The sequence below is a fragment of the Lampris incognitus genome, chromosome 18, assembly GCF_029633865.1.
Source record: "Lampris incognitus isolate fLamInc1 chromosome 18, fLamInc1.hap2, whole genome shotgun sequence".
Lineage (NCBI taxonomy): Eukaryota > Metazoa > Chordata > Actinopteri > Lampriformes > Lampridae > Lampris > Lampris incognitus.
The window spans coordinates 29,459,004-29,485,909 of record NC_079228.1 but is presented as its reverse complement, the minus strand read 5'-3'; the positions used below and the strand labels follow the sequence as shown (position 1 = coordinate 29,485,909).

At 43.6% G+C, this 26,906-nt stretch overlaps 2 protein-coding genes across 2 annotated transcripts; one reads left to right on the top strand and one right to left on the bottom strand.

Moving 5' to 3' along the window:
• The first annotated feature begins 206 nt into the window (after window positions 1-206).
• bmp8a (bone morphogenetic protein 8a) lies at window positions 207-14,661 on the top strand. Its single transcript, XM_056298024.1, has 7 exons — window positions 207-795; window positions 7,142-7,334; window positions 8,679-8,827; window positions 10,471-10,650; window positions 11,189-11,268; window positions 11,915-12,025; window positions 14,477-14,661. Exons 1-7 carry the CDS (start codon window positions 207-209, stop codon window positions 14,624-14,626), a joined length of 1,452 nt encoding a protein of 483 aa, XP_056153999.1. The 3' UTR covers window positions 14,627-14,661.
• Window positions 14,662-17,163: 2,502 nt separating this feature from the next.
• zgc:91910 (Zinc finger protein 706-like) lies at window positions 17,164-24,757 on the bottom strand. Its single transcript, XM_056298426.1, has 4 exons — window positions 24,716-24,757; window positions 23,268-23,411; window positions 20,914-21,042; window positions 17,164-18,752 (listed from the first exon to the last, which is right to left on the bottom strand). Exons 2-3 carry the CDS (start codon window positions 23,400-23,402, stop codon window positions 20,947-20,949), a joined length of 231 nt encoding a protein of 76 aa, XP_056154401.1. The 5' UTR covers window positions 23,403-23,411; window positions 24,716-24,757; the 3' UTR covers window positions 17,164-18,752; window positions 20,914-20,946.
• Between the last annotated feature and the right edge of the window lie 2,149 nt (window positions 24,758-26,906).

Genomic DNA, 26,906 nt, shown 5'->3' with positions numbered 1-26,906 from the left:
CGCCTCTAAACACGTCAGACGTAAATCAGACGTGTGTGTGTGTGTGTGTGGAGGCTCCGTGGGACACAGACGGACCGGCAGTTTGGACCACAGACAGGCTGCACTCACACCACCGAGCTTACGTTCAAGTGAAACTGAGGACATTATATTTTAAGAGATAATTCCACCTGTGGCTTACCAAGGAAAGACCAGACCAGACCGCGGCCATGGCCTCCGACGTCTCCAGTCAGGTTGAACGCTCGGGGCTTTCTAGAAACTCGTGTCTCTGTCCATACGGCAGAGGACCACAGAAAAAACAGCACGGCAGGCGCTTTGACGGCTCTAAACGCAGCCGACAGTTCGCCGAGTCTCCCCCGGGCCTCCTCCGCGGCGGGACCCTGCTGCTGCTGCTCCCGTTGCTACTCCTGCTCTCCGCCTCCCTGTGCGGCCAGCCGGCAGAGGCGGTGGTCCACTCCAGCTTCCGGCGGCTGAGCGGACGCGAGAAGAAGGAGATGCAGAAGGAGATCCTGTCCATCCTGGGCCTGCCGGGACGGCCGCGGCCCCACCCGCCGCTGCGGCCCCCCTCCTCGGCGCCGCTGTTCATGCTGGACTTGTACCACGCCGTGTCGGCCGAGGGGGACGAGGAGGGCAACGGCATCCCCGGAGCGGGGAGACCCGGGGCGGGGAGACCCGGCGGCGGGGCCGACGGGCTCGGTCACGTCAGCCACGCCGCGCTGCCGACGCTCAGCACGCACACGCCGCCGCTGGGGACGGTGGTCAGCGAGGCGGACACGGTGATGAGCTTCGTCAACCTGGGTGAGCCGGGTGGGTGGAGGCGGGGTGGAGGTCTCAAGATTGGGCAGATGGTCGAAATTTGAAAGTTGGTGAAGAATGAAATGTAAAAGAGTGGGGGTTGTTTTTCAATAGCCAACTGTAAGCATAAATGAATGGATGGATAGATAGAAATACAAAGAGAGATACCAGCGTTTAACTCCGTTTTCTCATGATCGCAAGAAAATCCTGACATGATCTCACAAACAAACTGTTGTGATGACCAAATAAGTCAGTAGAAATGGTTTAAGGAACCCCATAAATTACAGATTTCAAATATTTGGCTATACAAATAAAACTGACTTGACTTGACACAGGTGGAAGTCACCGTATGACTGCTGATTATAGTGCAGCGAATTCAGGGGGCCGACCTATTCCAAAATGTGCCCCCTGATTCGCTGCACTAGGGTCTTACAACACCAAGTGTTCCTCATTTGAGTTGGGGGGGGGGATGCACAGAAAAAACATCCTCTGATCCAGAGCCAGTTTTACCACGATCACGAAATACTTATGCGATCTCCAGAGAAAAGAATAAAGTTCTTGTGATCGCAAGAAAGCGATTTAAAAAAAAAAAACCCCATGTCCGCTCCGGCTTTACGTCATAAATATATATATTAAACTCAAGAGGTTGATTATAAACCTAACTCCAACCTTAACTCTGCCCTTCATCTCTCTGGCATCCTAATTCCCAACCCTAACTTTAAATAGAGGTAAAAAAAAATCAGTCTTGAGAAACGTTGTAATTTTTGACTTTGTGGTTTGGCCAGAAGATGAGAAGTGAGAGACGGAGATGAAGTGAGCGGGTGAACTGGATGACACCACGGGTTAACGGCGATATATCGGTCGCTTCACGTATACACGAATTATTCCACTTTTCCGTGTTTACGCCGATTCACTACATTGGCAGGACACCGCCATGCCCACTAACCCCCCTCCCCGGCAGTGGCAGCGTCTCTGATCCGTTACACACGATCGGACCTCTATGGATTCATTTTACAGATTAAAATAACTGATTTTTAACTCCACGGTGAAGTTCATCCAGGGTCAAATTCCTTCCAGTTGTGAAGCCTTGCTCGTCAGATAAAACAGATTCTGGCTCTGCGTATCTCCATATAACTTACAAACGAACCCTTTTAAAGCGCTTTATCGTAGCCGGGCTTACAATGGACGCCAGGAGCGGTAAACGTGGGCTGAGGGGAGCCACACGCAGCATAGCGGATCTTCTCCTCGCGTCTGAGCCGGTTTTCATCCCGCATATTCAGACACGAGACAGACACCGTCGGGCTCTATTTTACATCCGGCCGGCGCAAAGCGCGGCGCAAGCGTCTTTGCTAGTTTCCGGCCGACGCGGTTGTCGTTTTCCCGCCCAGCGCCCACGTTGTCTAAATAGCAAACGTGCTCGCGCCCATCTGAGTGCGCATGGGCGTGTTGGTCTTAAAAACGATGTGTGGCCGGGCGCATTGACACGGCGAGGCAGCGGGAGGCGGCCGCGCGGTATTTCCTTGCTCTTTAAATGACGTATCAGCGCGCAAACATGCCAAATGTTACAACTAAAAACATTACAACGTGAAAGATTATTATTGTGTACATCACGATGTTTAAAAAAAAATACATGTCAAAGTGGTTATATTATTTGGCAGAATTAGCTGTAAAGTTTTGAAATAACTCAAATATCATGAAGCTGCGTTTTGGGAGCTTTAGTGAAACATTCGCATAACGACAACGGTACATAAGCTAGTGTATCTGCTAGCCGTGGCACACTAACGCGCCTCGCTCGCTCCGCTACTTCCGGGCTCAACGTGAACCAAAAACGTCTCACATATACGACACTTTAGCCTAGAGCGCCCCCTTGTGACCAGAATAAACTTTAAAACTAACACCGGAAACATTACTAAAACATGTTACAAAGCATGGACATTACATTAGCTAATCGCAGCAATGAGGTACAACCGTTTTGCGGCCAAAATGGAGTTGGACACGCCCTAAATGGGCCATGCGTGATCTTTTAAATAGGGCGGAGTCTTTTATGTTTTCCCTTTTTTAATCCACGAGCAGAATCTGTTTTTTTCGCTCTCAATCATTGCTTCACCGGGCAGGTCAGAGGTCAGTGACAGACAGGCAACCTCTGAACCCGGTAAGGGTGTAGCGTTTTGCACAAGGACACGTAAGCAGGGCAGTCGACTGTACATCGCCGTGTCATGGAAATATACTAATCTTTATATATAATGAAAAATCATTCAATTATTTACCCCCTTTTCATTGACTGGCATTAGGAGACAGTACTGCTGTCAGACCCCTCTGGGACCAGATTACAGATACTGTTTAAATTACTCAGAAACATGACTGACAGAAGTTAAATTATAATTACAAGCATTCTACATCTCTCGGTGTAACTAATGAGCAGAAAACAGCCTAAAGATTGGGCTTATTGCTCCAACTTAATGTTGAATTACGATTACATTACATGGATTTTGGGGAAATGAAAGTAATCAGATTACATCTCTGGGTCTGCATCGTCTGAGGGATGCACTCAGTAGATAACAGACTCAAGTGGGTTCTCTGTAAACTTTGACGGGTTACTTTCTGAAAGTGCCTTTCCCAAACGCTGTAGGGATCAAGTGTGCAGGCCCACAGCAGTGTGACTGATGCTTATCTATCGAAAGAGAAATCAAACATCCTTTTCTCAATGGCTTCCTTCCTTCTGCTCCCCTGGAGTCACACAGAGGCCCTCCTTTCTTTTCCTAGCAAAACAAATGAGAGGTTTCGTTTCAAAGTGTTTCTGAAACATATAGAGTCGCTCCAACTATGTTTAATCAAATAAGTTTGCATGTGCAAGGAATATGACTTGTATGGGCAATATAACTTGCTTCCTATTGTTAAGTTTAAGAGTAGATAGATGAGAGTGTGTGGACATTCCAAATCCAAATTAATTTATTACTATGCTAATACTACGCTATACAATAATGTTATAATGCTGTGATAAATTGGGATATTATTGCTATATCTGATCATCATAACTGCGTTTTAAATGTAGGTTATGAAGTCTTGGGTCTCTCCAGAGGGGGGTCCTTCTGACTTTTTCAGACTTCAGCCTAAAACTGAAGGGGATCAGGTTTTTGACACTGATGGCCTGCTAGCGATATCAATATTATCTTTTCAATCACTTCTTGAAATGATATCTTCACACACTTGCTCTCAAGAGATGCCTTCACTTCTCTTTACCAAACTATATATTTCCCCTGTCAGCCCATAGACGTATTCCCAAATGTGTCATTAGTGTATATTGAATCTGATAAGGGGTGTGTGTGTGTGTGTGTGTGTGTGTGTGTGTGTGTGTGTGTGTGTGTGTGTGTGTGTGTGTGTGAAGACACAGCCGGTTAGAATTACAGGTCTCACTGACACACAGTGAAGGAAGAAGGGGGGAAAAAACCCATTGGTCCAAAGCTATCTGAAAATACAGCAGTGGAGGGAGGGAATCTAAAAATAGAGCCAGAGTTGTAATTAGTGGTGTGTGTTCTGAGCAGCGGCTGCGGTCCCGGGCCCTTAGTCTCTCTAATTACTGGAGAGAGAGAGAGAGAGAGAGAGAGAGAGAGAGAGAGAGAGAGAGAGAGAGAGAGAGAGAGAGCTGGTTGAGCTGTTGTAGTTCTCTCATGCAAGGCGTTTAAAAAAAACACTGCCCCAGTGAAACTACACAGTAGCTGACAGCAGAAGGAGGCTGGTTGTGCTGGGCAACTCCTTGCCTAACTGAATTAGCATAGATGCTACGCTCGCCAAATCTGTCCTCGGTGCTCATGGGTTGGAACGCAATGCAGACTGTTCTCCACTTCGTCCTACTGTTGGGCGGCACGGTGGCCCAGCAGTTAGCACTGTTGCCTCACAGCAAGAAGGTCCTGGGTTCGAACCCCCGGCCGTCCCAGGTCCTTTCTGTGGGGAGTTTGCATGTTCTCCCCGTGTCTGTGTGGGTTTCCTCCCACCATCAAAAAGACATGCATGTTGGGGTTAATACTACTGTCTGTGCCCCTGAGCAAGGCAATGGAAAGAAGAACTGGAGTTGGTCCCCGGGTGCTGCAGCCGCCCACTGCTCCTATACAGTAAGATGGGTTGAATGCAAAAGAAAAATTCATTGTAAGAACACAATGACAAAATAAAGTGCCTTTGTCTTTAAAACAATGTCAAAGGGCAACGCCGGCGTTTCTCATTTTCAAAGCTGGGGTCCCATGTCATTGTGAGTCCTCATAAAGTGTCAGACTTTCTGATCATAACATCATATATCCATTTATTTCTGGTGAATCAAAGTTGTTTTTAGATCAAACTTAAACATAGCCCAAATCTGATGCAGAATAAAGTTTGAAAGGCTCTCTGGGATGAACGAACTCTTGCGAGTCAAATTATCTCGATGATTTTCTCTTCTCTAATAGATTCCCCTCATTGAGCCAACTCAACCACAACGCGCGCGCGTGCGTACAAGATTTTAAGTTTGAAAAAAAAAATTCTTGATTGTGACCGCACAGTAGACAATTCATTCTTGTGACACCAGGACTAACTTAAAATCTAACATCTTTGACCCATTTATCACTTCATAAGTGGCTCCGGGTAGGAGCATCACTTGTGTTTCCAAGTTTTAAATGAGGGATGTCGCCCTCCTGTGGTGAAAAGTGTTCCCTGCATGTGAACTATGTGATTAAAAAGTCATGTCGATCTTGTCAGGATTCAAAATTATGTTAAGTCAAGTCAATTTTATTCATAGCCCGATATCACAAATTGCAAATTTGCCTCAAGGGGCTTTACAGTAACACAACATCCTGTCGTTAGACCCTCGCATTGGATATCCTTAAAAAAAACTCCACAATGAGTGTGAGTGTGTGTGTGTGTGTGTGTGTGTGTGTGTGTGTGTGTGTACACAAGCTGAAGACCACAAAGAAAGGAATCACACCTGGTGAGGATAAAGCTTTTGATTTTAAGTTTGAAAAAAGAAAAACAATATTTCTTGATTGTGACAGTGCAGTAGACAATTAATTCTTGTGACACCAGGACTAACTGTTAAAATCTAAAATCTTTGACCCATTTATCACTTTATAAGTGGCCCCGGGCAGGAGCGTCAGTTGTTTCCAAGTTGTAAATGAGGGATGTCGCCCTCCTGTGGTGAAAAGTGTTCCCCGCATGTGAGCCATGTGATAGAAAGTCAATCAAACATTCAAGTTGCATTTATATAGCGCTTTTCTAGCTGCAACTGCCACTCAAAGCGCTTTACAATTAATTCACCAATGATACCATAGCTTATCCCATTAAAAGATCAATAGACATCCATTTTATGAAGTATCTGAACATGAACACCAAGTATAGTGTAGTGTTTCTTCGCAGTGGCTAGCGTTTATCATTAACCATTAGCGTAACTACTAGCAAACAAGTCATACTGATCTTGTCAGGGTTCAAAACTAGGTTGACATTTTCTTTAACTTTATATATCCACAATGAAGGTGAGTGTGTGTGTGTGTGTGTGCAAGCTGAAGACCACAAAGAAAGGAATCACACCTGGTGACGATAAAGCTTTTAATTTTAAGTTTGAGCAAAATAATCTTTCGTGAATGTGACAGCGCAGTGGACAATTCATTCTTGTGACTCTAAGACTAACTGTTATACGCTAAAATCTTTGACCCATTTATCTCTTGGCAAGTGGCTCCAGATACAAGCGTCCGTTGTATTTCGAAGTTGTAAATGTCGCTCTCTTGTGGTGAAAAGTGTTCCCTGCATGTGAGCCATGTGATAGAAAGTTATGTTGATCTTGTCAGGGTTCAAACTGTTAACCGCTTCTTTAACTTTATATATCCACAGTGAATGCGCGCGCGTTTTGATAATGATGATGATTTGCTATGTATTTGTAAGGTTGATGGTACATTGGTTTTCTTAGGAACCTCCTCTTTTATATTTTTAATGAAAATTGTATGGGTTTTTCCTCTCACTCCTTTTCTCTCATTCAAATTGTTGTTGTGATTACCCAATATTACCAAAGTGATGATATACCAAACAATTGTTGTCGATGGGTGAAACAGAACCAAGAAAATTCTGTATTAGCTCAAGTCAGTTCTGTCGATGCCTCCGTCACCAAGTTAAGCTCAACAGCTTAAAAGCTAAAGAATTTCTCTCTTTGAGAAGGATTTTGATTCTTTCAACTCTTAACTGGGTCTGTCTGTCTATCTTGCTATCTGTCCGTCTGTCTGTGTCTAACTGTCAAAAGATGGATATAGATAGATAGATTAATAGATAGATAAATATAAGTAGATGGATGGATAAAGGCTTTCACAATGTAAATGTCTCTTTTTCTGTCCTCCAGTGGAGCAGGAGCGTGACCTCCTGCAGCCTCGTCCCTACTGGAAGGAGTTCCGCTTCGACCTGACTCCCCTTCCACAGGGGGAGACGGTGACGGCCGCCGAGTTCCGCATTTATAAGACGCTGACCATGGGCCAGAGGGCCAACCGAACTCTGCACATCTCAGTCTATGAGATCCAGAGAGACAACAGACACCGGTACAACTTGAACACAAAATTTTCCATTGTGGCAATGAGCCAGCATTGATAACAGTCAGTAGTTCTTCAGTGCTTGCTCATTGACACGCCCAGATCAAACAGCGACATCATTTAATTTTATTATCTCTAGCTGTGTTTAGCCTGCTATGCTTACATCATTTGGTCCCAAGATCAGCCCAGCACTTATAGATGGTTTTTCATTTTTAGATAACAGCAAACTCACACAAGTGCTATACTACGGTTTGAAGCTTATTAAGCAGGTATACAAATACATCTGCAGTAGATGACAGGGAAAATAAATAAAAAATATGACAAAATGGAAAAAAATAGATAAGAAGATGGGATATACAGTAGCATACACTGTGCAAGCCAATTACAACACTAAATAAACATGTTTCTAAAAGGTGGGAGGTCAAGTTCTTTACATATGAAAGTCATTCAGTACTTTTGAGTTAGGCTTTATTGTCCCATTTTCTGTTTACTTTTCTCATTTGAAAATGTATGACTTTTGTGTCGGCAGTTTTTCCCTTTGTTGACTCTCCTCTGAAGTTGCCTCTCTGTTGTTTTGTCTCTGAATTTCACCTCACATTTGTGTGTTTGCTGTTACCCCTTTATTTATTAGGTGCTAAATAATTAACACTAGCCCACAACATATGAAAAATGTTCATTCCATCTCTTTCTTTCTTCTGATTTCTCAACACTCAGGGCAGTTTTTCTCCATACTGGCAATGAGCAAAGACAAGTAATTAAACATACTGGTATTGAAAAGGGGTGCATTTCTAGACCTCCACATTCTATTTCTATTCTCCTCTCATCTCTTCTTAGCGTCTCCACTTCTTAGTATTTGTTTTACTCTACATGCCCTCTACAGGGTTTCCATGCAGCACCAAGTGCAGGTCTACTGTACATGCATATTTTAAAAAGTATAAAACAAGTTGTCAGTCACTCAGTTGTGACCTAGACTGACCTATATATTCTTTAAGTGTTTGCAGTGACCTTATGAGAAAAATGGCATTGTCTGTATTATGCTACATGGCAGATGCCACCGACCACACAAAAAGAAAATGAAAATTAAAATGTGGTAGATACACCTTTTTTGTATAACCTTCTTGTTGAGTGCTCCACCCAGAGCTGTAAACTAATTCACAACAAATGAAGGAAAATGTGAAGATGGTCCCAATCATTTTTTTTTCAATAGGTGACGATACCAGGGTGACACCTTTCTGTAAAACCTTGATATAGGGCTTTCAGCTGTTTCAACTTAGTCAGCTATTGCTAGTGAACCATGTGTATTATCTGCAAGTACACCAAATACACAATCAGGTTATGTTTGTTTTCCCACAGGGAGCCAGAGCTGGTGCTGCTCGACATGCAGTCCGTGCCCGCCGGACAGGAAGGCTGGCTGGCTTTTGACGTCACCTCCGCCTCAAACCGCTGGCTTCTTCACCCGCGCAGTAATCTGGGCATACGCCTTTATGTGGAGACTGAGGAGGGTGGGCTTAAATTCTCATAACACCAATATGAACTTTTGTGTCATTCATGTACAGTGAAGTATGGGATAAATGGGAGGGTTCTCTGGGCTCATCCACAAGGGGGTGCCCACGGTGGGCCGCTTATCAGAGAAAAGGCTTTGCAAATCTTTGCAATCGACATGATTGTTGCACTAATATAATGAAATATATGATTTACTTAAAAATTTGATGTCAAGGGGTTCCAAGTAATTGTGTTAAGGAAATTATAATCCCTTGAGGATATATTAATAAATCGAGTTGTTTAGAAGTGCTTAAAGAGGAAGTAAACCCTTGACCATTTTAGTGAGTTGGTTGACATCTGCAAGTTGAAAACCATGTGAAGAGGCGTCCGTGTAGCGTAGCAGTCTATTCCATTGCCTACCAACACGGGGATCACCGGTTCAAATCCCCGTGTTACCCCCGGCTTGGTCAGGCGTCCCTACAGACATAATTGGCCGTGTCTGCGGGAGGGAAGCCGGATGTGGGTATGTGTCCTGGTTGCTGCATTAGCGCCTACTTTGGTCAGTTGGGGCACCTGTTTAGGGGGGAGTGGGAACTGGGGGGAATAGCGTGATCCTCCCACGCGCTACGTCCCCCCGGGGAAACTCCCCACTGTCTGGTAAAAAGAAGCGGTTGGTGATTCTACATGTATTCGAGGAGATATGTGGTAGACTACAGCCCTTCCTGGATCAGCAGAGGGGGGGGAGCAGCGACCGGAACAGCTCGGAAGAGTCGGGTAATTGGCCAGATATAACTGGGGTGAAAACGGGAGGAAAAAAAACAACATGTGAAGGTTAAAAACATGGCAGGCTGGTCTTGGTACTCTGTGATGTTAGCATAGACACAGCTGCAGATAATAAAACTGAAGTAGAGCCGCTGCTCCTTCACATCGAAAGGAGCCAGCTGAGGTGGTTCGGCCATCTGATTAGGATGGGGGCCTTCCTTTGGAGGTTTACCCGGCACGGCCAACTGGAAAGAGACCCCGAGGTAGACCCAGAACTCGCTGGAGGGACTACATGCCCAATCTGGCCTGGGGACGCCTTGGGATCCCCCAGGAGGAGCTGGAGGGCGTTGCTGGGGAGAGGGACGTCTGGAGTGCCCTGCTTAGCTTGCTGCCGCCGTGACCTGCCCCCGGAGAAGCGGCTGATGATGATACTATTGACATTATTCTTGGCTCCATCTGTCTATCTGTTACTGCTGATAGATGTGCTGGTACGCCTAAATTGAAGAGAGCCATTATTAATGTTATTCGCTGCAGCTACGTTTATCCTGCTATGTTAACATCACAGAGTACGAAGAACAGTCATGTCAGACATGTTTTTAACCTTTACATGGTTTTTAACCTGTAGATGTCAGCAAACTCATTAAAATGGTCTAGGTTTTAGTTTCTCTTCAACACAGTTGCGTGGAAACCCTTTACGGAAATGTTTTACAGCAATTGGGCATTTCATCTTTAAGAAAGTAGACTTCAAGGACATGCAGCGCGTTTGCTAACAAGCTTTGAATATAGACAATCTTTACAAGGTAAACTCCACTGGATGTCTGTAACTGATGCTCAGCAATGTGCTAGTGTGCCTACGTCCTGTTTGTTGCCACTTGTGAACTTGTAATACCCACTCTTCCAGACCGCTCCCTGTCTGCAGGCTGGATAGGGTTGGTGGGACGCCGGGGCCCTCGGTCCAAACAGCCCTTCATGGTGACTTTCTTCAGGGCCAGTCAGGCCCCGTGTCGCCCGCCACGGGCAGTCAAACCACACCCTCGCAAGAGGAAACCCAAATATGACCTCCCCGTCCCTAGCATTCATGGTAAGGCTTTAAATCGACGCTTAATGACATTGGTGCCTTTTTTTAAAAATTTTTTTGCTTCACCGTGAACTCCATCTGTCACTGAGTGCCAATGTAAGTGGGGATAAATCAGTTTCAACTCTTACTGTGTCAATTTCATTCAGGGTTCAAAACGTCATCTTGATAGCACTTTACACTAATTAACATGAGTTAATGCAGTAATAAGCAATGATTACTAGGCACATTAGTTAAAGCTTATTACTGGTTAATTAATGTCCCCTTATTGTAAAGTGTAACCATCACATGAAAGGTTTTTCCTTTTATATTGTGAGAATTCAAAGTAAACTGACCCAAATAGCAGTGAGACAGTGTCAAAAAATCCAGTTTATTCATATCCAAAACTCATTTACATGTTAATAATTTTCCGAGGTTTGTCATTCAAGGAAAAATACAGGATCTATCTTGTAAAAAATGTTGTTTTGTCAGCCAAGAATTCAAGCTCACTTTGATTTATTTTTCCCTGTCCATAAATTTTCATTTTTCTTCCTTTTTTTTCCAGACCACAGTCATGCCAACAGTGGACGTCAGGCATGTAAAAAACACGAGCTCTACGTCAGCTTCAGTGACCTGGGATGGAAGGTCTCTCTCTCTCTCTCTCTCTCTCTCTCTCTCTCTCTCTCTCTCTCTCTCTCTCTCTACTTCCCCTCTCCTACTCTGTTGTTTCCTTTTTTTTATATATTGTACAAGTAGTCAAACATTTCAATTCTTGTGAAAATATCAATATGAACCAAAGTATCAATTTTATTTAAACACAAAAATGTTTTTAGCTTAATTTCTAATTAAAGCTGAACTGCGGCGTTTTCCATGTAAACGGATTCGGGTTTGTGTACATTCGAAATTTCACTTGGGGCAGATGTAGAGTATGTTGTTACATCCTGTTGCATATGTTGAGAAAAGTTATTTCCTTCAAACATGATCGGAAAGTCTGATTTTTGAACATTTAGATGGCTATAATGTTTACATTGCAAAGCTTCAGTGTTTTAAAGAAGCTCACAGGAGGATGTTGGTGGTTTTCGTTTTTGTACGGGGACCCGCCTTGCTCAGTAGCGCTACTAGTGGCCATAAATCCAGAAGGTCATCTTTAACGTAGCTGTAGTTTGATGAGTCTCGCTCCATTTCTGAGCAGCAATTCTTTTGTTTGAGACAATGATCTTAAGGTCATAAGATCAAACCAGACCCTGTGCCATTTAGTTTACCTTCTCTTATGCATTTTCCCCCTTCACAGGACTGGGTGTTGGCCCCCACAGGCTACTCTGCCTACTATTGTGACGGAGAATGCCTTTACCCTCTGGGCTCCTGTATGAATGCCACCAACCACGCCCTCATCCAGCAAGTGGTCAGTACCTCGACAGCTAAACTACATGTCCGATGGCCCGAAAGTTACCTAAAAAAGTTCTGCTTCATAGTCTGAGTTTATTCTGAGGGAAGTTTGGGGAATTAGTAATGGGAGATGATTCAGCTTCAGGATATCCATCCATCCATTATCTGAACCGCTTATCCTGCTCTCAGGGTGGCGGGGATGCTGGAGCCTATCCCAGCAGTCATTGGGCGGCAGGCGGGGAGACACCCTGGACAGGCTGCCAGGCCATCACACAGGGCCGACACACACACACAAACACATTCACACCTAGGGACAATTTAGTGCGGCCGATTCACCTGACCTACATGTCTTTGGACTGTGGGAGGAAACCGGAGCCCCCGGAGGAAACCCACGCAGACATGGGGAGAACATGCAAACTCCACACAGAGGACGACCCCGGGGCTCAAACCCAGGACCTTCTTGCTGTGAGGCGACCGCGCTAACCACTGTGCCACCCGCTTCAGGATATTGGACAAGAAAATTAAAAAAAAAAGGAAATGAATCAATTACTTTTATAAAATGGATTTAACGTCTCTGTTTCGATAATCAGCAAGTATTGTCATTGGAAGCCTTGCACCAAGAGAGTGAGCTCCCCTCCATTGAGTTGCACACTAGTAAACAATTGTGCTGTCATACCTTACTGTGTATGAGGTGACCGGTAAGATTTGTCTGACATACTCACGGACAGGTAATGCAAAAAGTTCTTAATATGTGGTAAGAAAGCTTAGAGTAGCTTTTATTCTGTCATATTGTCCATAGACCCGTGATGGCCTGGTGGCCTGTCCAGGGTGTCTCCCTGCCTGCCACCCAATGACTGCTGGGATAGGCTCCAGCATCCCCGCAACCCTGAGTACAGGATAAGCGGTTTGGATAATAAATGGATGGATATTGTCTATATACACCGATCAGCCAAAACATTAAAACCACCTGCCTAATATTATGTATGTCCCCCTCGTGCCGCCACAACAGCTCTTGACTCGTTGAGGCATGGACTCCACAAGACCTCTGAAGGTGTCCTCTGGTATCTGGCACCAAAATATTAGCACCAGATCCTTTAAGTCCTCTAAGTTATGAGGTGGGGGCTCCATGGATTGTTCTTGTTTTTCCAGCACATCCCACAAAAGCTCAATCGGATGGCAATCTGGGGAATTTGGAGGTCAAGGCAACACCTTGAACTCTTCGTCATGTTCCTCAAAACATTCCTGAACAATTTTTGCAGTGTGGCAGGGCGCACTATTCTGCTGAAAGAGGCCACTGCCATCAGGGAATATCGTTGCCATGACGGGGTGTATTTGGTCTGCAGTAATGTCTAGGTTGGACGGTACATGTCAAAGTAACAGCCACATGAATGCCAGGACCCAAGGTTTCCCAGCAGAACATTGCCCAGAGCATCACACTGCCTCTACCGGCTTGCCTTCTTCCCATAGTGCATCTGGATGTCATGTTTTCCCCAGGTAAATGATGCACGCACACCCGGTAGTCCACATGATGTAAACGAAAACGTGATTCATCAGACCAGGCCACCTTCTTCCATTGCTCTATGATCCAGTTCTGACACTCACGTGTCCATTGTAGGCAGTGGACAGAGGTCATCATGGGCACTCTGAGCAGTCTGCAGCCCCATACACAGCAAGTTGCAATGCACTGTGCATCCTGACACCTGTCTCTCATAGCCAGCATTAACTTTTTTAGCAATTTGAGCTAGAATAGCTCTTCTGTGGGATCAGATCAGACGGGCTAGCCTTTGCTCCCCAAACACATTAATGAGCCTTGGTCGTTCATGACCCTGTCACCAGTTGTCCTTCCTTGGACCACTTTTGGTAGATACTGGCCACTGCATACTGGCAACACCCCATAAGACCTGCTGTTGTGGCGATGCTCTTGACCCAGTCGTCTAGCCATTACTATTTGGCCCTTGTCAAAGTCACTCAGATCCTTACGCTGGCCCATTTCTCCTGTTTCCAACACATTAACTTAAAGAACTGACTGTTCACTACTAATATATCCCATCCCTTGGCAGGTAACGAGATAATCATTGTTACTCACTTACCTGTCGGTGGTTTTAATGTTTTGGCTGATTGGTGTTCTATTATCATTTTCCTTGGAAACTTTGAGGTCAAAATTTTGCAAAAGTGTGAATCAGGTGCATTTTAGCTTGCAAATCAGCCACCTTTCTGTGCATGGGGCCCAACAATAATTGTTATTAAAGCATTCAAGAGAAAAAGAAGGGTGGTCAGGAATTATTTGCAGATGGAGAAATTCAAACTTTCAATTTCTGTCACTATGCGTAATTTCTTAAAACATCTTGTTTTTTTCAATGATTCCATTTGCAATCATAAAAGATAATTGCAAATATAAAATCCACATAACCAAAGCGTAGTGGGGAAAAAGCAGCCGTTGTTGACATTCTGTCTTCCATCTGGACAGGTTCACCTCCTGAAGCCTGACGAGGTTCCCAAGGCGTGTTGCGCCCCCACCAAGCTCAGTCCCATCTCCGTCCTCTTCTACGACGACAACAACAACGTCATCCTTAAAAAACACCGCAACATGGTGGTGAAGACCTGTGGATGTCTATGATGCCTGCCTGAGCCTATTCAGTAGCCTGAGAGCAAACTGAGCCGCTGTCAAATAACCCCCCCCAAAACACCTTTCATCGTTGGGCAGGATTACACAGGTACAAAATATCAGGGTCAGTATCTGGGCCCGCATGTGATTAGGTTGTAAATTTAAAGTAGGATTGCTGGAGCGAGTGCCTTTGATAGTCATCATTCCTAATCTGAAAGGTTACAGGTCACTGATTCTATACAGAACACCTTGGCCTAGCAGGGTTTCAACAGGGCTCACACTTTTTTAAAAATTTCATTCTTTTTCCAAGCCTCAAATGCACGACTGGATTTTTACATTTGCGTTAATGTTCAGTATGACTGTCAACGAGGGCATATCAATCTGCATCTTTGCCTTATTGTTCATCACAAACAGTCTCAAAATGTTAACTGGAAGGGTCTAACTAAAATTTCATAAAATGTTTAGATACCTGTGTATTTGGCCTGTAAATTCTTTATTTTGTTATTATTTTACTTCTTGTTTCTCCTCCGCAATTCCCCAACTTTTCTGGTGACACAGATGTGGGACTGAAATGAATTTAAAATTGAGATTCTCCATTTCCCAAACGTTTGGGGTGAGGGGTAGTTGACATTGTTTCGGAAAACACAACCTGTATTATTTCATGGATATGCAAGGCATGGTTTACTGCTGTAAATCCATGTTTCATCTTGTATTTGTCATCTGTATTGAGGTTAAAAAAAAAAAACTACCTACGGACAAGCACTTGATTTGTTTGGACGCTTCTCACATATGAAAATAAATGCATATGCGTAGACAGCGTGTCTACGAATCACATTAAGTTCGATAGTCGCTCTTCCGATCACTTCTGGGTGGCAAATTATGTTAAGTTACCAGGACTAAAACATATCTAGGAGTTTATCGAGTTTAACGCCCTGTTATTAAGATTAACAGTATTATTATTGTGACAATACAGAAGCCCAAGAGACTATAGTGTACTCATGACCCGGTTAACCTTTTATGAGCTGTCATGTTTATAGCTTTTCCAAAGAATCAGTCGTAGGCCAACAGTTGACTTGCGATTATGTATTTTTATATGACGACTCTGTCTCGATGTCAAGATCATTGCTGTTAAATACTACAGTTAATAAAAAATATGTTGAAGACATTTCTATTGACCTTAATGTTATTCACCAGCCAGCACATGTTGGTGCTGATTTGGCCATTGTATGAAGGTGACACTGTTAAGAGGTTTGATGGTGGGCAGTATCGACAACAGAGACTTAAAGGCCTAAAAACAAGACTTTTCCAGGCCTATCTTGACCCATAGATAGTCGTTTAAGAATAACTCTTTCTACATAGTTTGAATTCTCTTTCTACTACTATTACTGGAATTTACAATAATGTCTTTCTATTACCTGCACCTGAGTTACGTGCACTTTTGTCTAGGACATGTCTATTGATACGGATACATGGCACTGCCCAGATACTTTGTGATTTGAATCTTCTGTCAGTCACTTTTGGTGATCTATGGCATGTGCTCTGGGTTGCCGTGTACTGTTAAAACAAATCTGGAGGTTTAAGACAAGTTTATGCCAATAACATCCTGAAGAGAGTTCGTAACTGATTACGGATGTGACACGTCACACCACCATTTGAAGATACAATCCTAGATAGTCGTTCTTGTTTAATTCGCTTACAGCTATGCCTGTGTGGAACTGCATTTGGTATTCGACTGTTCTATATCTGAGGTCCATTTGAGGTGAAACTAAGACTGCCATTACATCGGCACCTTCCCCATCACTGAAAAAGAAAATAACTTGATTGATCCTGAGTTTTAGATGTTGATGCAGTTCTTTTGGGAAAGAGTTTGGTCTGCCATGGTGCCATCTAACGTTACAGACCATATAAATTTTGGTGAGAATTTAATGAGCAGCTACAAAAACGTTCATGATTTGGATGTGTAAAGTAGCTATTATCTTATGACGGTGATAGAAAGTATCAAAAAGGACATTTATTTACATGTGAATCTTCAGGACTGTAACATTAAGGATAGGATTGCTTTTATTAAAGTCCACAAAGCATGTAGCCCAAATGTTTATGTCAAAATAGTGTAAATTAAGATTACAGTTTGTCTTTTGCTCTTATCAGGGACAACTGTCACCGTTTCCACACATTGCAGTCTGCTTAGTTGAATGCGTCATTTGGCCACATCATTTGTTGCAGGATTAGTAACACAAGATGAGGGGGGGTGGTCATTTTAAAGAGATACTTGCATTAAAATCCAACTTTTCCTGTTGTTAATCGATGTAAGGAGTGTGGATGTGATCGATGAGACAAATGGTAGCCCTAAAATCACATTTATGGCCAGACGAGAGACATCGGCAGCCAAGTAACTGATTTCCGGCTGGCGAAAACGTGGTAACTTGTCACGTCACAAATTATGCTAATGAGCATAGAGGGCGGGTCCATAGCGGGGGGGGGGGCTATAAAAGCGGAGACGCACCCTTTTGGCTCGAAGGAATACGGCTGTATTGGCTGAGCAACATATTCGTGAGGGGAGTAGTCAACTTCCACTAAGAGGAATCGTCTTCCACATCCTCAACCTCAAAGCTGCTGTCGGTGGTCTCATTGCTCGCCTTTTTTTTTTTTGTAAAGTGACGACAGAGCAGGAGGGGGGGTGTCACCAGTGAATTTCTCCCTTTTTCTACGGCAAGCGGTTTAGCCCCAGTGTTTAGCCCACCCAGCCATAACCCACACGACCGCCCTGAATTTCAGTAGCCAATAGCTATGAAATCGTAAAACCACACCTACCTTTCGGTTGCGATTCAAACCACCCATGTTAAAAATGTGCTCAGAAACAGCATGAAAGTATCTCTTTAAATACATTGCTCAATTTATTGAAAAGGATAAAAAGGAAAAAAAAACAGTCAAAGCAATCGTTTTATGTCAGCAAATATGAAAATCAAAACGGAAACAATGTTTTGGCATTTAACCAGAATCTTGAATTCAGTCCTTGGGGCTGCTTACAATTCCTTAACACACTAGACATAAAAAAACAACAAAAAACAGCTGGACTCATGGATAAGCACATATTTAAGTTGAAAAAAAAAACAAACAAAAAAAACAAAACACCGGCCGAGTTTTCTCCTTGTCTGAATACAACAAACTCGCAGACTTCAGTAAAACAACGATCTCAGTGCCATGATGGTTTTGGGGGAACCTCAAGTCCAATGGAAGTAGCATTATGAAGAGAAAGCTAAATCAGCAACACGCCAGAACACTTGTTAGCCGTGTGGTGGATCATGAGGTACTGTTTGGGTATCGCTGAATGTGGACACCTGAGGCGGAGCAGCACAGAGGAGGCCGAGCTGTGGGCTCATTTGGGAAAAAACACACCACACATCTCTCTATCTGATTCTCAGGGAGTCGTCCCCCCCCCCCCGGCCTATAGTATTCAGGTCATTCAAGGGGGTCTCCCATTGGCTAGAGGGTCAGTGTAATTCAACACTTACAGGTTTGTATTAATGTACAAAATAACTCCCATTTTTATTTTCATAAAGCAGCCGTCCCATAACGTTGTGACTGAGGGTGAGGAATTCCATAATGAAGGGGGGCTTGAATGTGCCATCGACGCAACACTGCGGACCACGGAGTGTCAGCAAGAAAGCAAATCCAGACATTGGCTTGCCAAGTACTGGGAGACATTAAAATACTTTTGAAAGTTACTTATTCATATTAATGCTCTCTGTAAACAATAGTCCAATTGTTCTGCAATATTTGTCCTCAGCAGAGAATTATAGTAGTCTGAAATTTACTTAAACATCACCTCCTTTTGGCTTAGCAGGCAAACTTACTGCTCCTGCTTCCTCTGACACTCCCCCCACCATCCCAGAAGAGGAAGGGTAGTTGTGCACAATATTACAAAAAATAGATATAACAGCTGGGTTGCTGGTGTACCTCTCCCCCTTCATCCAGGTCATGCCCCCCTGGCTGTCTCTCTCACACACACACACACACACACACACATACACCCCCTTCCCAACAATTTAGTCCATTGTTCCCCGTGGGTCCCAGTGTTCGCCAGCATCATTCAGTCTTGAGTCTGTGTTTCAACATTCATTTCATGGTCACTGTGTTTCTGTAAGTAAGAACAAATTAAAACTTTCCCCTTTGATATTGGTCTTACCTTGTATGTTTGGTTACCATTGTTCAAATGAATACACACACAATAAGCATACTACTGGTTATAAAAGGGTAATTCTAAAATGACAATGTTGCACATCAGCTAATTCGAGAAGTTGGCGCTTCTTCCTCTCCTTTCGCACTGTGAATATCCTATAATACACCTCAGTAACTCTACAAACTCGACATTCTCCAAATAAGCACAACTTTTAATGTAAAAGGAGATTTTTGTTGCATTCAATAAATAAACATTTGATGTAGTGCTCAGCTGGCTAAATGTCTCATATCCTTGAACATATTTAGGGGTCCAAGCGGCGAAGCTGGTGGAACCCTATTGTATTTGTTAGGATTATTATTATTTTTCTCCGCTAAAAGTGTGTGAGGCTCAGCAACCGTAAGTCCTAGACCAACCAACTTTGGTACGTGGATTTCTATGGCCCCCCACTACTCAGGCACCACAAATCACCTATGTCAGCCAGATGGTGGCGCTATAACAAAGGGTCATGCGTAAAAGGCTATAATTCCCACACCATAAGTCAGATCAACACAAAACTGCACAGACCTATGCATCTGAATGTGCTCTACAACTTTGTTATTGGGACCACATATGTCAGCCATATAGTTTGCCCGCCATTTTGACTTGTATTAGTTTGGGCGCGGTTTCTCAGCTAAAAGTGTCTTGAGGCTCAGCAACCATAAGTCCTAGACCAACCAAATTTGGTAGGTGGATGCATACAGCCCCCCACTACTCTGGCACTACAAATCACCCATGTCAGCCAGATGGTGGCGCTATAACAAAGGGTCATGCTTAAAAGGCCATAACTCCCACAGCATAAGTCAGATCAACACAAAACTTAATCGACCCATGCATCTCAATGTGCTCAACAACTTTACTATTGGGACCACCTATGTCAGTTATATAGTTTGCCCGCTATTTTGACTTATTTGGTGTGGAAGCGCTGCAGCTCTACATACCACACGCCAGGACACCTGGGTTTAACGACATACTTTTTCTTTTTACGGCAGTCGGCTAGGACGCAAGAAATCAGACACCGTCTGGTCCAGTTTTGGAAACTCTGGCACATGTTTCTGAAGCAATGGAAGTGTTACGACATTTTAAAAAATTACGGTAATCGTCACAGGCAACCCAAGTAATCCGACATTGTCATATCTAGTTGTTGTTGTTTCTGCAAAATTCTTCCCTAAAAGTGTCTGGGCAGCAAAAACTATACGTTGCACAGACACCAAACTTGGTAGGTAGGTTCCAGACCTGTTAATGATCTTACAGTAGAGATATTACCTTGACACACCTCTAGGGGGCGCTTTAATAAGCAGATTTACGTTTTGGGTCATATCTCGGGCTCTCTATGGAATTTTTGCGAAAGCTCCCGAATCTAACGCACCCATTTGCGCCAATTTCGCCTACCAAATTTTCCCACCATGAAAGTAAAATGAACTTGTCTGAGGCTTTTCATCCGATTCGCATAAAATTTGGTATGCATCATCTCCAGATGACGCATACCAAACGAATTTTGATATGTCATTCCATTTCGAAGTAACATGTCAATCAAAATTTAAGGTGTGGCCCATATTATTCTATTGCCTATATCTAGTGATGTGACTGTCCCAACTTAATGAACCTTGTCACGCACAATCACAACATTCTTTGGAAGCATGCCAAATTTTGTGAAATTTCGTCCATAGGGGGCGCTACAACTGACACATATCAATAACTCAAAAACCGCTGAATCAAAAAATCTGAAATTTGGTATACTTATACTTGGACCCATTTGGCTACATTGCCTAAAGTGCTGATTGGCTGGATTACCAAAATGGCTGCCAAACAGCCAATCAAAATTCAGCAGCTAATATCTGCTAGTGTGAATGGCCAATCTTCATGAAACTTGATAGGCTTATTCTTTGTGGCACATAGAAGTCATGTACCAAATATGAAACAGATCGGACACATGGCGGCTGCAATACTGCTTGGACCCCATTAATCGCCGCTTGCGGCTATATTTTTATTTGCATTTTGACCATCTCCCAGGATGTGAACATCATTCAGAAGAATATGCCTTTACTGTATGATCTTCAGTGGGTAATTCAACCTTTCTTACCCAACTTTAGGTCCAATCCGGCTAGTGGTCCTTTCACGCCTGTACATCAACCAGCTCAGGCGGCATGGGGGACTTGGGGTGTTTGCTTTCAAAGTGCTGCTTGAATGTTTTGGGGTCAGGCATCTGCGTCTGGAAAGAAAGGAAAAATGAAAGGCATGCATTTCTTTTAGTGACTCTACTTCCAGGATTGATTACGTGTGGACCGAATGTTTCAAAAGTTTTGTTCACAAAGCTGTGCCATTATAGCGCTTGGGCAACAGAGCCCCTAAGTTTTTTCTACAGCCACAACAAATCTGTTTTGTTTGCAGTTAAAGCAGGCAACTTTAAGATGAACAAGGGTGTGGGTGTGCAGTCAAAATCCCCACTGCTACTTTACAATTATAATAAAAATAATAATAATAAATTCATATTACAGAATAGCACTTCACATTGAAAATCTCAGAGTGCAGCAAGAAAAAAGAGACAAAGCTATACAACAGGGATGCACAATATTGGATTTTTGCCAACACCGATATTATACGCAAAGTCCTTGTCAATCCACTGGGCAATGAGGCTCAACATGCTGACAAGGCTTACACTCGATGTCCAGATGTCTGTGGTAAAGCTAATGAGTGGCATCAGTGAAGAGCTTCTCTGTGATTGGAGACAATGCTTTACAGTTTAGGTAAGAGTAAAACAGTTAACGACAGCTAGGCATAGCATACCATGGCTAAGTACATCATCAGCCTGTGGAAGCCTACATTTTCCACCACACTGAAAGGCTGGTTATCAAGGGCAATGAATTCAATGATTTTGTTGTTAAGGGTTTTCACATTTGGGTGGTGGCAAACTACTATATTTCTTAGCTTTGTCAAATGAATGAAGTAGAGGCTGCTGAAAGGTTTTTTGTTGGCACCGTTTTTTCTTGCCTGGTGTTCAGGATGATGGCTATAATCTTCTTGTTCCCTTGGCTGCTCCCGTTAGGGGTTACCACAACGGCTCATCCATTTCCATCTCTTCCTGTCCTCTGCATCTTCGTCTGTCACGCCAGCCACCTGCATGTCCTTCCTCACCACGTTCATAAACCTCCTCTTTGACCTTCCATTTCCTCTTGCCTGGCAGCTCCATCTTCAGCATCCTTCTCCCAATATATCCAGCATCTCTCCTCCGCACATGTCCACAACATCTCAGTCTTGCCTCTCTTGCTTTGTCTCCAAACCGTCCAATCTGAGCTATTCTTTTAATATACTCGTTCCTAATCCTGTTCATCTTCATCATGCCCAACGAAAATCTTAGTATGTAGTACTCTGCCACCTCCAGCTCCGTCTGCTGGTCAGTGCCACCATCTCCAAAACATACAACATAGCTGGTTTCACTACCATCTTGTAAACCTTTCCTTTCACTGTTGCTAGTACCTTTCTGTCGCAAATCACTCCTGACACTCTTCTCCACCCACCCTACCTGCACTCGCTTCTTCACCTTTCTTCAGCACTCCCTGTTACTTTTAACAGTTGACCCCAAGTATTTAAACTTATCCACCTTCACAACCTCTACTTCGCCCCATTCTGCTGTCCTTCCTCTCGTTCACACATATGTATTCTGTCTTGCTCCTCCTGACTCATTCCTCTTCTCTCCAATGCATACGGCCACCTCTCTATTGTTAAAGGAGTGTGGTATTACCCCCTCCTTGCATCACTGGTGCTTTACAAGCATTGCAAATAGCGATTTTGCAAGATCTGTTTCAAATACTTCCATACAGCTGACATGTTGAAGCTTGTTGCTGGCGCTCAAAATAAACATTGTGTCACATGCGTATCATTAACGCATCATCTTATCAGCCAGGCATCTCTGCCGATGCAGATAATTAACTTCTTAAGTTTTATCGACCGATACCGAGGTTGTGCCAATATCATCATACATCCCTAATGTACGAACAGGGGAGGTTTGCTGAATAAAACATATCTTGGAAACTTCACCAGAAAAATAGCACTGCATCTAGAACTAAAACGCCAGTGATTCTCCATGACATAATTATTTACTATAACACAAGTTCACAATGAAGAACCAGAGGTAATTGCATGTTTCACATAAGTTGTCTATGCCAAATGTTACACATGTACTGTTGCATAACCTCAAAATCTAAAGTCTGCAGCTACACTGAGTTACATAATTGTGTGTCCCTATTGTTTTGCTGCATGTTTACAGCTTACATAAACAAAATTATTTCAGTGACCCACCCCGTTACTACTAAGACCATCTATAGAGAGCTTGGAGTAGTAAAGAGGTTGCTGCGTTTATTTTCCAAAGTGTCAAACTGGATTGATTGATTATCCAAAATCTAAACAACCTTGCTTGCAAAACTTTCTGATACTAACCCGGCAAACTGGACATGTGTGGACCAGAGCCGCCTTAGCAGCAGTCTTCTGGTCGGCGCCCTGCGCCTTCTTCTTCTCTGCTGCCTTCTTTGCGTTCTTCTGCTGGGACTGGATCTTCTGCTGCCCACGAGCCATGGCCCTTAGCTGTGTGTTGGAATAAATACAAGGAATTAAACCACATGAGCTAATGTAACTTTCCTAATCTTATTTTGACCCAGAGGCATTTATGTGTAAAAATTATAAACCACTGCACAAAAAGTGTATTAAAACAGCTGAACTGAAAATAGGTATATTTTGGCAATGGCTGAAAAAGTTGTCTACCTTTCCCAGAAGCGTCGCCTGGTAAGCAACAATCAGTAAGTCGTCCATTATATAAAGTGAACTTCATTATAAAGTGGTCATGTCTTGTCAGTACAATCTAATAGCCGTGGCTAGCCAATATTAATGTTTCCTGTACTTAAATACGTGTAAAGACGCATAAAGTACTATCAGACTAGCTATTAATAAAGTACTGGCAAAGACAGAACAAGAATTTTTAATTGCTAAATAGTGCCATTACTTACTATATAGCGTTCCACTTTAATGAAACAGCAACAAGTTTTAGCATATACATACTTGCATGCAAAACCCCTAGAGACCTACCTGCCTCTGCTTCGCTATATTTATTAGTATGAGAGAAAAAATTTAAGATAAACTCACGTTATTTTTGGTCAACTAAGAGGGCTAGAGATGGAGTATTATCTATCGCAACAATGTATTGCCTCAGGCCAGCCATGTCAAATGTCAAAACTATCAAACAGAATAAACACCAACAAATGCGATTCGACTTTACAAAACTTGAATGGTTCTGTTTGTAAATGACAAACTTCGGCAGACCAACACACAAAAACAAGAATAAGTCGATTCCCGCTATGATAAATGAAATCTAATGACTATTAGCTTTCATTACATACGCTGACATTTTATTTTGTTAATCGCCAAGCTACAGTTTCAGTTATTTATTTTTTTGTAGCAGTATCGCGTATTTATCTGTGCACTCCTTGTTAAAGCCCAGTTTTTTGATATACGAAACATGCTAGGTGTTGTGCAGCTAAATAAAAGCACATCTTTTAGTAAAGGACAGCCCATTCGTTTCTGCACCCACACAGCCGAACATAATCCACATTATTACAACAATATATGACAAACAAAACTGTTAAACTAAATTAAAAAACGAAAAACACCGCCCTAAAAAGGCCTCCTCAACCGGCGCCGCCTTGCTAAGGTGGCTAACTCGGTTAGCTAGCCAGAGCAGCTAAGATCACGTCCTTCCAACCAACTATTCTTGATTCAACAATCGGACCGAAAAGAGAACTATGTTCAATGGTAGAAAAAAAATCCACAACCTATCCGAAAATGAGATTTCGTAATCTAGGAAGAGCTTAATCTCTGATTAGAATCACGTTTACCTTGGAGATTTGCCTCTCTTCGCTCCCCCGTCGCTTCCTTTCAGTTTTACAAAGGAAAGTGAGAAGAGGGAATGTTACGTTTGTGGTTCCCTGAACATCATGAAAGTAAGGTGCATTGCGTCATCTAGCGGCTGGAGGCTGAACTATCTCTTGCCGCCGTCCATGTACAATCAAGTCCTCCATCAAAAACGTTATTGTCATTTCTCTCATACGGCTGTTCATCAGTATCGGATCAGAATTCCCCTAAATTATCAGGACTCGGGAACACTTTATTTGTCATTTCACTTCATCATTTGCGTACATGAAATGAAACAAAATGCCGTTTCCCCCTTGCTTACTGCCGTCCGTCGTGCCCGACGATGACAATCCTGCCTCTGTTACTTGTGAGTCTTCTTATGGCTGTAAAGCCCAATCCGCGATCCACACTGTCTGCCACAGACAGAACAGGTGAGAGCACTGACTGGGGGTGTTGGTGTGGTACTGGCTTCATGCCTTGTAGCTAACCCAATTCTAAGTTTAATTCTAAAGAGATTTCCCTGTTGAACAACCACTCATTCATATTATTGCAGGTCTAATGTTTTAAATATGTATTACAGTATTTCCGGTTTTGTTTGCTTTGAGGGGCTTTTATTCTGAATTTACGAATTGTTTCTTAGTATTTCCTAGCGCGAACGAAAGAGGGAAAATTAACGGTGAAATGAAATCTCATTAAGTAGAATTTTATTGTATTAGCACCCTCCGAAGAGTAACAAGTGTAAACTACTAATAACACACGTTAGCCCCTAGCTAACGGATCTGACCCTTTAGCCGAGCGGTTAGTGATGTCGCCTTGTGGTGCTGTACACCTAGTATCGAATCCCGCACCGGGCAAGAAAATAACCGGTTACACAAGGTTAGTGTTCTTTGTATTGTAGTGTGCTTTGATGTAATTTTGAAGCCTTGAGGAACTTCATAGCCCTTCTAAGTTGAGTATCTGTTAACAGATGTGAGCTAATGTTAAGCTAGGTTAATGCTTGAAGCTACATGGCTATGTAGTTAATGTATTTTGTTTGTGCTTTATAGCTAGCTCTGACGGTGGTGTGGAGTTTTTTAATAAATGAAAAATCATCAGTTGAAGTGTTGACCATCATTCGGTAGGGATGCTACATGTCTCTTTAGATGTCTCCTGGTCCGTCGATCACCTCGGTCCTGCTCGAGCTTTTGCACCCCTTGTTGACAGAGCTGCCGCCAGATGGAGCGTTGGGCGTCAGTGTCCTAAAACTGGCTCGGGTTCAGGCCGCACTTTTTTTATGATGGTCTTCAGTTGGTCTTTGTAACATTTTTCTGGCCCCCTGCCAAGCGGCGGCCAAGATGTAGCAGGCCATACAGCACTTTACGTGGTAAGCGCTCCTTCGGCATCCTGATGACGTCACCGAGCCAGCGAAATTGGTGCTGGGTGACGGTAGCCTAGCATCCATGGCTCGATGGTGTTTTAAGCTCCCAACGTACTCTTCCAGGCAGCACTGCATGGAAGGCACTCCCCGCCCCCAACAGTTTCATCCAATCACAGCACTGGTTAGGGTTAGCGCCAGTGCTGTGATTGGCTGAAACTGTAGGGGGCGGGGAGTGCCTTCCATGCAGCGCTGCCTTGAAGAGTACGTTGGGAGCTTAAAACACCATCGAAGGCCTCTTTGCTGATACAGTTGGTCTTGCGGAGTATTTCAGTATGGATCACTCGGTGACGCCAGGTTATCCTCAGGATGCATTGTAGGCATCTGATGTGGAAGGCCTCAAGCATCCCCCAGCCCACAGTAGTACAACACAAAGACAAAAACATCCAAAAACTACAAGAACACACATACCCAAACTAACATGTACAAAAATAAATAAATACTGTAACGTGCATGGATAAGTAGACACGCTGGCCGCTGGCTGGTGGGTCTGACCCTTCAGTCGAGCAGTTAGCGATGTCTCCTGCGGTGCGGGCGATACGGGTTCGCTTCCCGGCCGCGGCAGTTGCTGTGGTTGCGTTGTCCCCCGAATTCGCTACAATACATAAATAAAATAAAATCATTGTCCAAGGGAACGAACGCCAGCCAGGATGACTGTCGGAACCGCCAGTCTGCATGATTTAGCAGTTAGCTTAGCCCGCCCCGCTTCCGCGTCCTGTCAGACCGCCCTCAGCGTTTCCTCCTCTGCAGTGGCGGCGACA